An 18,763-nucleotide genomic window follows, 5' to 3' on the forward strand; every position below is an offset into this window, starting at 1 on the left:
TCAGTTTTACGCCTTAGTTGTGCCAGTGTGCTCTCCAGTGGAGGACACCGTTCATTTTATGGAGAAGCAGCATAAGACATAAGCAGGCAATCATTCAGCTTCCAAAGAATGTTGTGGCTTTGCTTTTCTTCTCATTCAGTCACTCAACTGCCCTGAATGGAATAACAACATGAAAAGTGTGGGCTGTTTTGAAGGTACAAGTAAAGAATCCACCACAAATGTTTGTATTGATTTCAGTTCAGAAGAAAATTTTAAAATACTTGCCTGAAAATCCAGATGTATGGCCACTGAATATGTAGTCCAAACACATTTCCATTTAAAAAAAAATCCTACTGGAAAAGCATGATGGAACAGTTCAATTCTAAATACACCAAGTATTTTGAATCTTCTTACAGAAGTCAATGCCAATTGACTTCCGTTTCCACTACAGGCTCACACAGTAAAACAGTAGTCAAAGAATGTTTATTGGTTAATATGTAGGCAAGTACATACTCTTATGCTCAGTTTGATGAGAGGTTTTAAGGATTTAATTTTGAATTAATTTTCTAACACCTCTTTCGAAATCATACACTTGGGGGTACACATGAAAACATGTACAGACACCAACGGATTAACATGATTGATGTTTAGTTTCTGTAACTTAGCATTTAACAAGCCACTGATAACTTACCGTCTCCCAACCTTATGCATATCAGTCACTATTGTACTTGTTTCCTTCAGTTTTTAAAATCTTTTAAGCATTTTAAAATCCCTGGGGAAAACAGAAGTGGGTAGCTCATACACAAGAGATCTTTAATTAGAAAGAAAAGAAGGTTGGGGCTTCAGAGTCACTTCCCTTTGTAGCAGCTGAAGATCTGCCTCAGAACTTACACAGCAAACATACCAATCTTCAAGCACTGTTAGGAAGAGCTTTGTAATTTCTTAAGTCAGAGTAATTGGTGTGAGAAAAAGAGAAGCTGACAGAATGGAAAGAAATAGTGGAGAGAAAAAGAATCCTGAGCAATACATTACTTGTAACATCATTTCTCCAGTTTCACCCCCCACAAACTCTTCCGTAGAAAACAAAGAGTGAGAACTAGTGAGGGTTCACTTCATTCTTACCTGCAGATCCACCCAAAGAGAATTTCTTTAGGACAGCAGTTCAAAGCTAACCCACCTGCAGGCCCACACTGACTCAGTGCCACATCAGACTTCCCAGCCAGGCAAACGTGGAAGCTGGAGGTGGGTAGTTGTGCAACATGTTATATATGCTGTGCTGTGAGATGGGGACTCCTTGACTAAGAAACCTACACATAACTGACACAAACAGGCTCTAGAGGCAGACCAGGACACAAAACCCATAGCAAAAAAAGCTACACAGATGTTTAAGAGCTTGTAATTGGGTGAAAGATAAGTAACACAAGCCTTTTGCGACAAGTTAAGAGGTTTACAGAAGAGTAAATTAGCTTAAAAAATCAATTCATGATTTCCTTTAAATTTCATCTGTTACTGCCTGAGTTTGTTGTCTAAATTGAACAAATATTTCTGAGTTATTTATTACAAAGAGTATTGGCTATGACGTCTGCCCCTTATTCAGTGCTTGAGTATTTTACACACTGTATTTTCTCCTGTTACATTCATGATACAGACAGCCCAAATTTCAACCAACAGTTCATTTATTATTAGGGGAAATCCCTCACCCTCAGGCTTGTATGTTACATTTTTAAACTTGTGAATGTCTACTTCTCAACAAGATCAACCAGAGAGTAAATGTGCTTCTGCAATTAGTTCTTTATCGTGAGATTTACAGTGAGACTCTCAGTATTTCTTCGTTTGTAATCTTTGGAATTACTTAATTCCCATCCAATTAGGCACAAGTTCTGAACAATGAGACACCCTGACTCACAGTATCTAGAATGCAGATAAGTACCTCTTGTTTGTTTAGCTTGTTAGCTGTAGGGACAGGGAGCATCTCCTGCAATACTTGTACATGATCAAGTAGAGCAGAGACTCTGAACTCTACTGTTATACCAAACACTAACAGTTTTAATGTGGATCTGATGTTCCTTTCAAGCAAATATGGAAATTAAAGGAACACCCAAAGCTCTATCTCAGCCACACTAATCCTGTGAAAGCAGTGACTCACCTAGTAATGGCTTTCCATAAATTAGGCAGCTAAAAATGGGTAGGAAGCGTGAAACCATTAACAGTTCCTGTAGTGTAAATTCTCTCACTGCATGTGAAGAAAATCCATGGCAGTAAAAATAAGAGATGAAGGTGTCAGCACCCGTCATGCTTAGATATGCTGTTAATAATTCAAATCTTCCTCCCTTGGAGCGTATGGTTTCAGAATGAATCACTCTATTTCCTTTCTCTAATGAAAACTGAGGTTCTGTTGCTTACTAATCCCATATGTTTTCTTCCCAACTATGAAAAGAGAAGAAGTCAATGTGGCCAGTTGCCTGTGTTGCCAGCACCCTGCCACAGTGGAACCCTCCTGCAGCAGTGTTGTGTATGCTGTCATCTTCCACCCCTCCACACTGCCAGGGAAATGATTGATGGTAAAATTGACAATACACAAAAGAAAAAGCTACATAGAGCTGTGCAAAACAGGAAGAGATGGAAAAGAAGGAGTCACTGCACCTTTGGGAGTAGCACTCCTTTCTACCACACAGAGCAGCCCAGTTGCTCTGGGCCTGGCAGGAACAGAGTGTGCCAAAAGGCTGCCACTGTGATTGCTGCTTTGTACAAGTGCACCATGGTAAAATAAAGGTTGAAAACTGGAATTTTAGGACTGGTATCTAAACTTCGCTGCTGAAGTAAGATGGCATGGTTATACAAAAAGCAAAAAAAAAACCCCAAAAACCCAACCAAAAAACCCCAAAGTGGTGCCAGACATAACAAAGTGCACAATTTTCTCATGACACAGAAGACTATAACAGAACATTCTAGAAAAGGTGGGAACAGCATGGCCTCATACTGAGAGCTGGCAATAGCCTCAATACTGTAACAGTTCTTGACATACCGCCTCAGTCACTCAGTGGCAGCTGTCCAATTACTCCTGTCCAATTACTCGTTTGAAATTCTGTTGGCATCCTACTATCAAGAATTCTGAATATCAAATATTCAGCTCAAGGTATCTTATCTTCTCATTTCTAGAGTAACAACACTTTTCATCAAAACCATTTGTTCTATCCAATCCAGTCTTGCTGCATCTACTTCCCATAACTTCTTGGGTTTTGTCTATACTTTGCCAAACTAAACAAGATCTTAAGAGAATAGAAGATAGCAGTGCTTTGCTATTAATAGCTGAATTTTGCACTCATGTTGCTCCATTCCTTCTGGACTACGCACCCACTGAGATCCATTCCTTTATGTAATTCCTTCTTGTCATAGGGATAGACAAGAGATTGCTCTTGCAGTTGCTCTTGCTTTAAAACAAGGAAAAATTTCTAGTTTAAAGTAAAACTGTCTAACCAAAAGAAAGGCTTCCAATTTTATTTTTAACTAAGTTAATTTTATTTCATTTGAAGTTGCCTGCGAGCTGGAAGCAACACAAATCTTACATCAGTTTAGCCACTTCTTAGAACAGCAGAGGAGCACACACAAGGCACAGGCAGTATTAATGAGGAGCAAGGGCTGGGAGACCAGGATTTACCAGGGCCTTAATCTCTCTCTCACCCCATCTAGTAATAACACCCCTCCCACAGCATATGGTCACAGGCAAAGCACTAAATGGGATGTGCTGATGAAGTGCACTCCAGTATTGTTCAGCTCTCCATCAGATTGTCCCTACAGAGGCGACCCACAGATATAAACATTCCTTCCTTACGGTCACTATACAAATCTACTGCCTTTATCAAAATAAACTTCTGGAGACAGAAAGACAAGAGATGCAGGTTGTTTCTTAAAAACTGAAGGCAAATGAGAAACTGACCCAAGACACACGGCAAGCAGGTGTTGCTAAGAAGCAGTAAATGTTGTTTAGACATGACTGTCAATAAAGGAAACAACCAGCAGGTTTGTGGAGATGCAACTGCTCAAACATTTGGAGCAATAAACCTGGGGGCAAGCAGCAACACCTACAGATGGCTCTGTGTGGCTGAGTATCCCTCAGTAGATCCAGTGCTTTGCAGTTAGTGCAGGTGAACCTCCTCGTTCAGGTAAAGCACTGGCACAAACCCTTGGGACTTGTCCTTTGTGGTGAGACTCAGGGAAGGATGGGGGTCTAAATGGGAGAACTGAGGTGCAGCTTCTGCTCTGCCACCACAGAAGCCCAGCACAGCCTTGGACAAAGTCATTTGATCTCAGCTTCCTGAGGCATTTCAAAGGTCTGATTCCCACTGACGTGCCACTGAGAGGGGGATCTTTGAGGATCTGTCTTTGCTGCTCAGCGTTAGTTCCTGTTTCTGTATGACTGCGACACACCGAACGCTGTGGGAGTGAAGAAGGGCCATGGACACCTACAGCAGTGCAGATGATCTTTGCTAACAATAACCTGAACAAAAGTTTTTTCCAGAGCTCTTCACCCATGAATATCTCCTAGCTCACCATATGGGTTTCTGCCTTTTTTTCTGTGATAAGCTCCATATATTTTTGACCCTAGCAGGACCTACTCAGACTATTAAAGCGACTTTAAGAATTATTACAGTTACATCAGTCTCTTGTCAGTCTGAGGATCTGTTTGCAGTACAAGGTGCATTAGGCTGTAGTCACCAGCACAGAGCACTGCAATAGAGCAGGAATTTAAGACTGCAGCTCCAAGGCTACCTTGACACCACGTAAGTGGAGGCTGCAACAGACAGGAAAAAAGTCCCTATTCCCACGAATAACCCTTTAGCTACAACATATAATCTCAAGTACTTAGCCAGCCATCTAACTATCTTTTATCTCCACCAAAAAACCCCACTCCTTCCTATTCCTCTCTTTTATTTGAACTTACTATTTTCTCCAGGTATTTTTTTACCTTGTCATAATCCATTAAATTCATATGCTTTGATCTTTCCATAGGAAATTTATTTTCTCTCTTCAAAGATCTTTTCTAGTCAGAAGGTATGTTCCCCAGTACACAGACTCTGTTCCATTCAGATGTCACAGCACAATGGTTTTTATTCCTGCCTTTTTTTTTTTTTTTTAAATTTTATGAACACTTAAGAAATTGAATTTCAAATTAGACCAGGCAAGTTTATTCCTGATGACACAAGATGTGGCCTCTGATGAAAAATCTAAAAGACACACATTGTGCACACACTGCTGGAGCAAATTCACTCCACCAGAAGGTTTTGTGAGGCAAAATAATTACAGGAAAGCAAAGATATTCAAAGGTCAGTCATAGATCAAAGGTGAGGAAAGGCAAAACAAGGAGCAGGGGAGAGATGGTTATGATTTACCACAGTAACACCCTTTACATGTATCTCACTGGACCAGAACATCTTTCCTTATCCCAGTGTCATGTTATTAAAGTGTGTTGCTCCCCTATTTCGCTCACCACTTCCCTGGTACTCAATATCATGTGTATCACAAACACCAGCACACTTGCAGGGCTGAAATGAACTGCAGAAGCCACCACCCCAAAGCCACGTTCCCGGCCAAACAGTGGGTAAGGATTCTTGTAGACTGGGTTTTATCCCAGCACTTTGGGAGAACAAACATTCAGGAAGAGGACCAGAGTCCTAACATCTTTTAAAACCTTGATTTCTGGAGCATTGCGATGGAGACACAATCCCACACTAACTCAATTCTATGAGATAATTTTGAAGGACATCAGTAAAGGGAAGACATTCATTAAAGCTCTGAGACAATCATTAGCACACAGGAGAACTACATAAATCATTTTTACTCATCTATGCTACTCAGCATAAACCAGGATGCTCTACTCTCTTAATTCCCATTGGCAGTTGTTCATTCTGAGGGAAAATAATCCATAAAATATATTCTATACGGCTATATTTGCCTTAGTTTTCCAAGAAGATTTTAATTCTTCTTTGGTTCATTTGTCAGTGTTCATATTGTGTAAATCTGCACAGTGCTGAGGTTGGCAGTGTTCCAAGAATCAATTTGCTTTACTTACATGTATATTACAGACTGGGGACGAGAAGGAAAAAGAAAGATGCTGGATGCATCCTCTTCTACCTAGTACAATATTATACAGCCTGTGACCTTCTTCTTTTATGAACAGGGCCAGTTCCTGTGCAGTCAGTAGCCACCCACTGTCCTTCTATGAAATATATTCTCAATTTCTCTGATGCTGTAGACACAGAATAATTGTTCCTGGTTTGTTGCCATTAGACTTGCTACAAATGATACCTCCACACAGAGAGGATGAGCACCAGCAGCACATCCTGTGCAAAGCAAAGTACTCCTGACAAGAAACAAGTACTCTTCAAAGACAGATACCCAAACTGGGACAAGAGCCAATCCAGTGGACTGCAGATGAGGCCCCAAAAACAAAATGTTGAATTCCAGCATTTCAATTTGTCAAGCAACTTCTCCATTTTAGATATTCTGAACAATAAACAAAACAAATTGCCTATCCCAAAACAACCCATCTAAGGCACACACATAGAAAAACTACCAGCCTCTCAGGGCTTTATTTCTAAAGACAGAACAAAACACTGAATTGTCAAACAGAACATTCTTGAAATCATAATGCTCATATGTAAAATAGCTCTTGCACAGTATCATGGAAACTTCTAAATTGTGCTTTCTTTACATTTACACAAAGCAACTGTCATTATAAACGTCAGCAATTTGAAAACAACATCTGCATGCTCCTGGGCAGAGGTTTTGTTCCTGTGCTGAACACCTTCTCACCTAAAATCTCACACTTCTTGTGGAGTGTTAACATCTTCTCTCCGAATCCTAGTCAGATCAACTTGTCTTTTTGATCTCTGAGCTACACATCCTGAGCCTTTATCTGGACATGCCCAAGAGCAAGTGCTATGTAAAATCTGTTGTCCTTGGAAATACAAAATAAACCACATTCTGGAAAAGTAAAGGCTTCTCAAGAAGAACCCTGCTTTGGTTATGGCAGTACCTGTAATATATAATTAAAGAAATTTGGAGAGAAATAAAGCTTTGCTTAAAATTTCAAGTCTCCATTCTGAGACAGAATTGTGCTGTTAGGCCTGATAAAAGGTCACACCATCTCCCACATGCCTTGTACAAATGCTGAGGCACCTCTGATGCTCTCATTTGAGATGTGAGGTTAAAGTAAAAGAAGTCTTGTCCATCATGACAATTCTCAGTTTTCTGTGCTGCTCCCCAGAAAAGGATTTACCAGGTTGGAGCTTGGAAGAACAGAAAATGCAAAGGCTTTTCAGAAATTCGAAGGTTCCATAAGAAAGAGTCAAGGCCCTCACCTCAATTCCTCACATATTCTAAATTAATTTTCTTCTGACCCCAGCCTACATCCAGTCTGTTCTGTGATGAAAGAATGAGCAGAGTTTTCCTAGTTTATTCTCTCAAAGAGACAGCCAAGAAGAATAAATGCAGATTATTCTACTTTGACCAAATTAAAGGAAACTGTAGCTCAGAGCAGAGGGATTCCCTTTGTTTACCTGACAACACAAAGGAATTACTGCAATCCTGTCTCCTGTCACCACTGACAGGCTGTTGGATATGCTTCTGTTGCTACTCCCAAAATGCATGCTACCAACCCAGCAGAAATTCAAAGGAAGGCCATTTCCACAGGCTGGGAGCTGTCATTGATGCTTGCTGGTTGATGAATCTATAATCAACCTGTAATCAAGCCACCTCAGGAAGGGAAAAGTCTCAAATAGAGACAAGTCCCATTCAGCAGGGAAGTGGCAGGAGAAGGCAGGTTTTGAGACAGACCATCTGCAGGGACCTGTGACACAACAGAGAAGGGTGTTCAGCGTGTGAGTCACCGCCCAAGGCACCTGGCTGTGGGGATTCTCTGTGTCTGTGCTGTCAAGAGACTGAAAGCTGCCTTGGAGCAGCAGCCTGCAAGAATAAACATCTAGATTTGTCTCCTCCATATACTCACCAAGCTGCTACCTCCTCTCTGTTACTCACAATACTTCCCCATGCCCTCCAAATAAGAAGAGATTCTCATTTTGCAGCCTAAATCCTAGATGATAATTTTTTTTAAAGAGAGGATGCAATCTTTATGAAGTACCTTCCTTTATCATTTACACGCAAAATCCCATCAGCAACCTGCACAATCAATTTCAAAGCAAAACAAAGATAACAGAAATAAACGTAAGCCATTGAGAAAAGTCCTTCCCAGTAGAGGAGTTTTACAAATGGTTACATGTATCCAAACAGTGACGCACAAATACTCTGCTCCGCTTTGAGGAAACAGCTGCCTTTGCTGTAAATAGACAAGAAGTACTAGAACAGACCAAGAGACAAGCACCATCACCAAAGTACAAAAACAAAAAAGAAAAAAAATAGAAAGAAAGAAAAAAAAAAAAGTGAAGTTTTAAATTAAACGAACATTTGGCTAGTCACTATTTAGGTTTTGTTAAATGTTTAATATTTTGCAATATTTGGGGATTTTTCACGTTCACTCAGCAAAGTAATGCTTAATTCATTGGGAATTACCTTCTGAACTACTCTTTGCTACTTTTTTGAATGTTTCCCTTCACGTTATGCAATGCTACTGCAGCATCTCAGAGTGAAAGTACCTTGCACAGAATGATTTAGCTCTGAGCTGAGCCTGATCCAGAGTCAGTAGCCATGTTGCCTCTGAGGATTTTGGATTTAACTTCCTACACAGATAGGACCCCTCTGGACCCCTTTCCCCTTGCTACATAGCACTTAATCTTCTAAGGGACTTAAGTACTAGCACCCATTCAGTGCAACCAAATGTATGATTTCTGGAGTTCTTTCACTTGATACAAGACCTACAGATTCCTCCAAGACTACAGCAAGTTACTCAGAAATCCTGGTGCCCCTTGTTCACCGGCAGCACACAGGAACAAGGGTATTCTAGAGAGGAACTCTGCTCTGTGGGTTTCTTGTTTCCTTCTCCAAGGTGCTGGCCCTCTCTTGATTCTTAAACACAAACACTCTGAGTTGTTCTTTCTTCTGCCCAAATATATAATGTTTGACTCTAACTGTTATGTTTTACTCTAAGTGCCTCCTTTCTGCATGATGAGTTTCACCATCCAGGCTGCTCATGAAAGAGGAAGGGCTCGGAGAGGCAGATCAGGATTGAACAGGCTTTATTTCTAAAGCTGTGGTGGTGAAGGAGCTCTTGAGCAAACAGCTGTCTGGGAGTCAGCAACAAAAAAATACCAACTTGCATAGTGCATAACTGGCTTTGCCAGGCAGGGGTTAAACAAGAAAAGCACCTGTCAGCTGTGATTTCTGTTAGGAGATCATCCTAATGCTAAAACATCTCAGTCTGCACAGAACTTAATCAAATCTGCTCATTCTCCCCCAAAGTCAAATGCATAAAACTGATTGTCACTACAAGGGCAATGAACATGCTGATGGAAAGGTCTTTGCTTTAACACTGCTGCTGCTGAAGCCACGTATCAGTTACAAGGATGAAATACAAGAGACCATGTTGCTTCATGTACATGAAGCAGTAGAGACTAAGATGAAAAATGTGGCTCCTGTCAACATGCCAAGACATGTGGAGCATATTCTGCCTTTCCACTCCCTCTCCCCTGTCTCCCTAAAGTGTTCAATGCAAAGAAAAAAGCATCAAGGTGTTAAGTGACTTGAAATATTTTTGTATTTATATCATCTAGTAAACAAAGTTGCTGAAAAATGTCACTGTGTGATCTTCATATGTGTGGGAGACAGTATCTCAGCTGTCAGGGAATGACTGTACAGCTCCCTGCTGGAAAGAAGAAGTCAAGCATTTCACAAGCAGACTTTTATAGCCTGGTGGGATCTCTGCTAAACACTTGGGATATCTAGACTGTCAATTGCTTCCAGGAAGATATCTGCTGATTCATCCTGGCAGTACCCACTCCCAAGCTGAGCTGTCCCCAGATCCCAATCAGCAGAAAGGCTCTCAACCACAGCGCTGACACCAGCTCAGTGAATTCTGCCTTCATATCCTCAGGTGAGCTGATGGGCTGGAAGTCATCATCAAATCCCAGTCACCTTTTGAAGTGCAGGAAACAACTCAGTACCCAAAGCCTTCTGGAAGGACTGTTTTGTCACTCAGTGCACTTGCGATGGTTTTGCTGCCATTGATTAAAGCTCTTTATTCCTTTGCTTCCCTTCCGCTTTCCCCATCTGAATTGTCACCACGGGTGACAGCTGCTGGGTGCAGGTATTGTCTCTGTGCACACGCTGGAAGTGGATACTACTGAAGATTTGTGAAGGAAAGAGAAGGGGGAACCATTCTCTGTCAAAGCTATCAGCAAACCTAGCTGCAGTTCAGAAAGCTTTCCCACAAGTCAGCCTAAAAGAGTGAGGGGGAGAGAGGGGGTGAGAGAGTTTTGTCTCTTCTTTTTAATGTTGTTCAGGATCAGTGACAGCAATAAGGAATGTACAGGCTTAGAATTCCCCTCTAAACTCCAAAATAAAGTACAAAATGCTAGCCCATGCATTAGGTGGTGGGTGCCAGCAGACCAGGTTTATCCTTTCAAGCAGCAGGGCCCTTTGCCTTACTGCAGCACACTGTAATTAAGGCCCTGCACAGGGCCAGTCACTAGCATGATAAAGACAAGCTATTTTTGTATGTGAATTCAAATGAACAAATGCAATTTCTAACCATTAACCTCCTGAAGCAGATTATAAGTGGGTTTCGGGATAATTAATGATTTTCATAGTTTCTAGAAAAGCTTTATCAGGACCCTTATATTTCTACAATGCTGACATTGCATGATCTGGGACCTCAGTTCTAAAAAGGCAATGAGTACATTACAACACCCCCACCTCCGAGAGCCAGCACCCCTGACTTTCTGTGTGTGCTGGGGAGATGCTGAGAAGCCTAGGGAGCCAGTTCCCAAGACCTTTCCCTCATGGATGCACACCTGCTCTTACACAGGCTCCATGCTTCAGCACTTTGGGTGGATCACTCACTGTGAAGGCTCAGAGATTGATTCCAGCAAGAAATGCAGTTTGCATGGCTCACTGGGAAAACTCACTCCTCACCTCTCCTCCAGAGGTACATGAAATCTAGTATGAGGAAGGAGATCTGGAGAGGCAGGGAAGGTGCTGGGTTAGGGATCCACCCTGCTTCTGACACCCAGAAACAAGAGGTGGCCAGTACCAGCACGGGTATAAAGAGCCTGCCCTGCAGAGTGTGCCCACAGAGCTCCTGCACAGCTCCACAGACAGGGATCCACCTCCTCAGCCATGTGCTGACACACACAGCCCTTCATGCTGCTCCAACAGCCACCAGCTGGTAGACAAGCCAGGGATTAAACTCACCATTTCCAGAAGTTACAAACCCAGCTGCTAAAGCCACAGCTCTGTAGCAGTGGGTCACAACTCCTGCCCCGGCCAGCACACCACTCCTTGTCTGCTAAGGGCGACTCCTGCTGTGTGCTGCACGTGGCAGTGAGATTTCCATCTCCTCCATTACAGATCTGAACGTTCTAATGTGATATAAGCACCTACGGTTTTATTAAATTGATCACTCTGCACTACTGAGGCAGCATTTACAGGGGAACAGCACAATGGCTTTTTCCAGAATATCAAGGTCTTGTGAGACATGGTGTAGAGACCTGGGAGCTGACACCAAGCTAGAGAAGATTGCACTGAAGATGAAAGATGAGAAAGCTCACTTGCAGAGAACCTGGGTTTTGTTCTCTGTGGGAAGAACATGAACTTTTGCATTCAAGCCAAATTTAATAATGCATTCCAGTGATCTGCATTTTTCCAAGCTCCTACATTCCCTTCCTGAATACCATATGTTTTCCCATTCTTTTAGAGGTATTTCTGTGGCATCCACTACCAATGGGTTGAAAATCAAAGTGCTACCAAGTTATCTGGATGAAACATCAAGATCTCGAATGTTTGGGAAACAGCCAAATGTTAGTTTAATTAACTCGAACATATTCAATTTTGACTGACCTTTTCAAACAGAATCAGAGAAGCACTGAGGTTGGAAGCAACCTCTGGAGATCATCTAGTGCAACCATCTGTTCAAAGCAGAGCCCATTAGATGGACTTGCTCAGGACACCATCCAGTCAGATCTTTTATTATCTCCCAAAACAATTTTCAAAACATCTCTCCTGAACACAGGCACTGCAGTCCTTCAAGAAGTTATTTCAGCCCAAATTTTGCAACTTCATTTCCTGGAATGCAAAGATATCTTTTGATAATTTTGTAACAACACAGTCCAGAATAGGAAATAGGAAAAACCTTTTTGCTACAATGACTGCACTTTTAATACTGCACACTTTTCAAATTTCAATGACCAATTAAGAATTTAAAATTTCAATATATAAATTCCCATCTGGACCTTGTGTAAGCCTTTTAAAAGAAAATCAGCACCTATCCAGATAAAGCACTAAGAAAGTTCAACACAATACTTATCACTGTGTATTTCTTCTCTTCAACTCTTTTCCAGATCACATAAGGAGTTTTGGAAACTCTATGGACACTTGCTTGCCTCGTCAGACTCCAGCCCATGGAGATCATTTGATGAGACAGGACCCATCACAGTCTCTGGGGTGTTCCTACCACCCAGCAGTTCTGTTTCTGTCTCCAGCTACTTGCAAAGGCTGTTGCAATTCTGTGTGGTATTGACAGGTTTCAAAATAATGAAACCTCCAGTGAAGTTCACAGCATAGTCTCCTCATAAACACAAACTTTCAGCTCTCTGGTGCTTCCAAACAGGCAGTGACCACATACTGGAAACCATTCCAATACATTTACTGGTTTACACTGAAAGTGCACTGCAATAGATGAGAATGTACTTTAAAAAAACCCCCAACAAATAACTGAACAAAGCACAAATCCTGAAACATTATGGGGTTTTTCTTCTAAAAGGTAATAATAGGAGAATCTCTATTTTCCAGAAGAGTTCTTTTGATGCTGTGATACTGAGTCCAGGTGTAAGTTAAAACACCTGAAAAATTCAATTTTTCTCTCATTTATTCTGAAATATAAATACTTTTATTTTTCTTATTAAATTTTTCATCCGAAAAGGTCAAGGAACTGGATCACGTAATTCAGATCATTTGGTCAGGAACTTCCATTCTAATTATATCACCCAGTACAGAACCAACAAAACACTTGCAAAGGTACAGACAGTTCTATTTCAATGAGTTACTTACTAATTTACACTGAAAAAACGTAAGGTTGTTGTAGCTGAGCAGTTAAAAAAACCCTACCTTGCAATCATTTGATGGTTCTTCAGTGAATAATGGAAAAGGGTTTAGAGTGCTCAACCACAGACACCAGGAAAAAAAAAAGGAATTGCACCATTAAAGAAACCCAGGCCAGTTAATTGCAGGTAATGGCTATGAATAATGACAACAGAGAGTGCTGAATGATGTAGGAGAGAGAATATTCTGTCTCTGAGTTGTAATTGCTTAAAACAAACAGTTTGGTCAATCTGAACTTATTCATGACTGTCTGTGCTGCTCCTTCTGGAACTGTAAACATTTGGCTAAAGCTGTCAGGGAGCAGCTTCCATGTGTTCTGCATCCTACAAATGGTGGCAGAGGAGCCGAGCAAGGAGAGAGAGAACAGTGAATACATTGCTCTCCTCTCCTCAGCCCTGCCTTTTCATCCCCCCACCCAGGAACATTCTGTACACATGTGCACACAAACATGGCTTTGCCTGGTGCTCCACAGCCTAATCACTGATTCTTCAGGAAGACATTAATTATGTAAATAGCTCCTAAAAAAGGAGAAATGTTCCTTTGCCAGACCAATTCATCTTCGACTGCAGCCACCCTCAGTGTCCTGTGAGTCACTCCACAGCTGGAGCTACCTGTGCAAAATGCCAGGAAGTCAACTGGAACAAGTTATGGCTGATGCACAGCAGAATGAATGAGAGCTAAGAGACAGGGAAAGGGACCACCATACTAAATGTATTTGGGTTTCATCTACTTCATATTAGCCTGTTTGGAAGAATGTTTATTAGGACACATAATCTTTGTCTGTACTTGTCACGTATCATTCCCAGTAGCTCCCTTTCTGAGATTACTTTCTTGGCTGAGGCCCTCAAGACACCATGCAGTTTGATCTCTACACTTTCAAATACTCATCACCCAAATATCCAAAAGATTCATTACCTACTTGGGCCACCCTTACTTCAAATGGCAAGTTGAGTGTATGAGGAATAACACTTCATGTGAGCTGGAAGCATTTATTTATACCACATTACGTGAAGCTGATCTGTGCAGAATGCCACAAGAGAGCAAGTCGAGGGAAGCAAACAATGAATGAAACACATACATCCCTCTGGTGATGTCTCCAGGCAGCAGATGAAACAGCAGCTCCTATTCCTAATGCCCTTACTTCAAGGCTCTTACTAAGAGCTGTGAGCCTTAGAACCAGCAAACAAGTCAGCATAGAACTATGCTGAAAATGGGGTGCTTTCTACTTCTCAGCATCCTCTTCTCATGTACACAGCCCTGCTCCTCTGAGAACAGCCTGGTTATTTTCACTACAAGCTCCATTACATCCCTTAAATGAGAAGAGCAACCCACTCCTGCACAGCCCTGGTTGCGTGAACAAGTAGTACAAGAGTCTCAGACCATCAGTCCCTCTGGCTGACTGCAGGGAGGAGGAAGAATGTCAGCAAATGTCAATCCTGGCTTTGGCTTGTCTGGGTCTGAGGCAGCAGGCCACCAGGTATAAAATCCTGAGAGCTCCAGTGGACTCACATCTCCCTGCACAATGGATTTACAGAGCTCTTGTGGAACATACTTCTAAGGGAACACAGACACTTACAGCATGGAACAGCTGCACCACTTAGAAAGTGTATCCCTCCATTTCATGCTTGTACTTTCCTAGGACATGCACTAGCTGTATGCACTTTTGTAAGCCACTAAACTCCCTGAAAGCAGTGGATAAGGACTGTGAAGAGGATTATACTGAATCGTTTGTCTCTGCTGATCAGTACAAGAGAAGGGCAGGGAGATTTTGACAAGTTTTATAAAATTATGCCCACAAAAGCAGGGATAAGTACTGCTCTACAAACAACAGGAGACAATAGTCACGACATGCTCCTCAGAGAAGCTGAATAGACATTCAACTAGAACAGACTCATTACTACTGCTGGAACCATTTTAATCCCACCTGCCCCCTCCAGGATGGACTCCTTGCTGCTCTAAAACAGGCAGAAGGATATTCTTATTAGGAAGCTCTAACTGCTACCCGAGGAATGAGATGCCAATTTTGCCCCAGGGAGAGCCAGGTGCTTTGCTTTGGTGCTTGTCTCACGAAAGTTGTCCCCTGCAATAGAGCACATTTGTATTGGATTAATGTAATCAAAGGCACCCTGCTGTCTGGTCACCGACCTGTCTGTAAACAACAGATGACGTGATGCCTTGAGCTGCTATTGTATATAATTACCTATTGAGTTGTGACCATTGTAAACTAAACAAATCCATAACTTCACCTGCTGCTGTTGACCTGTTTTCCAGCAAGGAACAAAGCCTATAAGCGCCTCAACTTTGAGCACCATTTTGTCCTTCACTGCTTCTCACATCTCCTCCAAATGAGTTTGTGTGCTCTCCCTCACACCCAGAACAATTTTCCTAGCTGCACTGGCAAGGTCTAACCTTTCTCTGTTCTTGCTTTAAATCCCTTTTATATCCTTCTCCTTTTATCCAACCTTTTGATGTTACAGCTTCCTCTCCTCTGCCTGCATAAAGGTGAAAGTTGCCTGTTACCTGAATGTATCTCACCTGCCCTAGATTGTGCTCACTGTGATAGAGGCCACAGGGACAGATTCCCACCTGATGTGAATCATGCAGGTCTGCTGGGGAGATACACAAACATGGATCACAGAAAACATGGTGAATAAGAACACTGTTCTCTAGTTTCCAATACAAGAGTAAGATCAGGTGGAACCTGCTACCTGTCAGCTCAAAACCAACAGGAAGCTGCTTCCACGTGCTGTATTGTCCAGCTGCAGAGCTCGTCACCCCAGGACACTACAAACTGAGCTACTGGACACCTTACTGAAAGAACAAAACCCCCTGGGAGCTATGAAATACAAAGAACTCTCCCCAGATGTCTTCCTTTTCCTAAGTTGGAAACTGGAAAAGTATTCTGGGAATACCTCGGCATACCCACTGTACTCTTCCCTGAGCAAACCCTGCAAGCTGCTGTAGGGGACAGCACACTGGGGTAGGTGGAGCTGGCATCTGGCCCAGTGCAGATCTTTATCACAGCAGTTCACACCAGGGAAGACACAGCACTGTGTGCGTGTCAGTGCGGGTCTGGACAGGCACGGGAGGAGCCCGATATTCCTGCAGGTGTAACAGCAGGAGAAGCAACCTCCAGAGAGTGTTTGGTGCTCGCTAGCAAATGGCTCTGATAGCCAGTCAACTGCTGCAAGTCAGTAGCTAATACACACTTACCTCTGTTGTTCATCAGTAACTCAGAAATTACTGGGACATGACATTCATGGAGACTTTCAAAGAAAAGGTTCCATTACAATACCTGGCAATGAAACAGAAGCCAACTGACACTGCCACTGACAAGCTGCTTATTTGTTTTGGTTTTCTTTCGATTATCAAACTGAAAGTCTATTTGGCCCAATTAGACAAAACCTGCTTTCCCTTTTTCCTCTAATTTTTGTCAGAATTCTGATGTAAAACCTCTACATAAGAAGAAGCATAACCAAGGTATATTAATATCACCCTTTCTACTTCATTTACAAATGAAAACCTATATACGCCAAGACTGAAACACACACAGGTTATGTTAAATATTATCTGATTACTGCTTAGTGTCAGAACAGCTCAGATTGTATAAAACTGCAGCAGCAAACTCATATATTAATCATTGAAGAACAGCTCACAAACAAATAAATGTATTCTGTTTCAATTTAAACACAGCTAGGCAACAGGAGCCTTCAATGCACTGGCTTTAAGTGATAGACTTCAGTGTTTGCATAAGGAATCTTCTTTTAGAAAGTTTCTTTTTTGACTTCCAAAGAGTTCCTTGCTTTGGAAATATTTTTGACGACATGAACAAAAGCTTCTTGTCTGAGATATTATATAGGAAATAGCATTAAAGACAAAAGCTAACATTTCAGAATATGTGATTGTAGACTCTATTTTGAAAATGCCTCCTGAAGAACAGTTAGTTATTGGAAATATTTTTAAAGTAATTTAATCACAGATTTCCAGGACAGTTTGCACTCCTCATGTTCTCTGAATCAACCAAGCTCCAGTTCTTACAAGATCACCCAGTACCAGCACAGATGACTGTTTTCGACATCTTCTTAGGCTCTCCCTTAAGGGTCACGGGGAATGAGCAATGAATTTAGGCAATAGTGAAATGATGCATTTAGCTGCCTGAATCCTTTTGTGAATGAAAAGGGGTCTGATCAATTCCTATTTACCTCAGCACACTTCTGGTTTCAGAATGGGCTTTGGGGGTTTCATCATTGCCTAGCAGAGAACGTTAATGCTTCCCTTAATGCTACATGCAAAAACTTGGATAGGTTTTAGGAGAGATGGGAACAGGAAGGAACAGATTACTATCAAGCACTGCTGACAGGAAGCCATTGGTACTGGAGAAGGTGAGGCTGGACTGATCAGACGGCAATCATCTGAGAGAGAACATTTCATCAAACAGTGAAAACAAGCAGGACCCATTTGCTGTGGAGCAGCAGCGCTGAGTGACTCATGCTATTGAACAATCCTGACTCGAACCTGTTGAGGATCTTGGCCCAGCCTTCCCTTTTCAGTATTAATCCGACTAGATACGTGTCAATAACCCCCTGGGCTGCTGCCTGGCAGCTGGATAACCAGCAGAGCAAGCCCATCTGGGCGCTCAGGTGCCCGGCAGCAGCAGCCCGGTCAGACCGGGCGGTGCTGCCGCAGGCTCCGAGCGCGGCACCTGCCGAGCCCCACGCCCTGCGAGCCGCCCCTCGGAGCCGCCCCGCGTCCATCCCCGCACCCCCGGGCGGCACAAGTTAAACCCCTGGGCTGCGGGAGCAACAGGGTGCCCGCGGTCCCCTGCGAGCCCGCAGCACTCCCGGGCCGGTACTCACATGGCGAGGGGCCGAGCGGGGTGCGCTGCCTCCCTCTCCAGCAAAGATGGCTTTCGGCTCCGCGCCTGCTGCCAGCAGTCTCCTACTGTTGTAGGCACTGTTGTTGGGAGAGGAGGGGTAGGCACCGGCTACTGAGCATGCCTGCGCCTCACATCAGAGTAGGAAGCAGAGGCGAGGCACGGAGGTACCCCCTCCACACCCTCATACCAGGCGGGAGCGAGTCCTGGAGTGACAGACGGGAAGGCAGCCTCCGGCTCCTGCCCGCATCCCGCCCCGCACCGAGCACGGAAAGCCTGGGTGTGGTCACCGGAGCGGGCTCATTGCGGCCAGCAGGCTGGGAGGGGATTTAGGTGAAAACCATTGTTTCTCTAACCACCTTCTTTCTCCCTCTCCTCTCTAGAAAGAAAAAATTTTAAAAGGAAGAGAATGGCGAAAGGTGCTGCTGTTCAGCCCCTGCTGTCATGGGTGAGTACTTGTGAATGAAGACCTATAGCACAGAGCAAATCCAGAGACAGATAAGCTACTAGATCAACCACTGATTCTGGAAAGGTTGTGTCTCAGATGAAGTACAGCTCTTGCTTCTGGCTTAGATATCACCTCACACTCAACCTAAATCCAGGTATCCAACCTCACCTTTCATGAACATTAGCACTTCCCTT

At 42.8% G+C, this 18,763-nt stretch overlaps 2 protein-coding genes across 10 annotated transcripts in view; one reads left to right on the forward strand and one right to left on the reverse strand.

Annotated features, from left to right (window-relative positions):
• LOC138114562 (vesicle-associated membrane protein 2-like) overlaps nucleotides 1-18,372 on the reverse strand; it is a 43,846-nt gene extending 25,474 nt beyond the window's left edge. Inside the window, exon 1 of the mRNA XM_069024140.1 lies at nucleotides 18,105-18,372. Coding sequence (XP_068880241.1) covers nucleotides 18,105-18,106 — 2 coding nt within the window. The 5' untranslated portion in view covers nucleotides 18,107-18,372. The remainder of the gene's footprint in view (nucleotides 1-18,104) is intronic.
• Nucleotides 1-18,763, forward strand: part of C9H17orf50 (chromosome 9 C17orf50 homolog) — a 73,866-nt gene that overhangs the window by 47,754 nt on the left and 7,349 nt on the right. For 7 of the 9 annotated variants that reach the window (XM_069024148.1, XM_069024142.1, XM_069024150.1 and 4 more), the window contains one exon: nucleotides 18,505-18,569. Coding sequence is in view for 1 of the 9 variants with exons in the window: in XM_069024149.1 (XP_068880250.1) it covers nucleotides 18,566-18,569 (4 nt within the window). In the remaining 8 variants the exon portion in view is untranslated. Of the gene's footprint in view, nucleotides 1-2,416; nucleotides 2,766-15,728; nucleotides 16,729-18,504; nucleotides 18,570-18,763 lie in introns of those variants that run through there. The other 2 variants (XM_069024146.1, XR_011152672.1) reach the window with 2 other exon arrangements.

The sequence above is a fragment of the Aphelocoma coerulescens genome, chromosome 9, assembly GCF_041296385.1.
Source record: "Aphelocoma coerulescens isolate FSJ_1873_10779 chromosome 9, UR_Acoe_1.0, whole genome shotgun sequence".
NCBI classification, from domain to species: domain Eukaryota; kingdom Metazoa; phylum Chordata; class Aves; order Passeriformes; family Corvidae; genus Aphelocoma; species Aphelocoma coerulescens.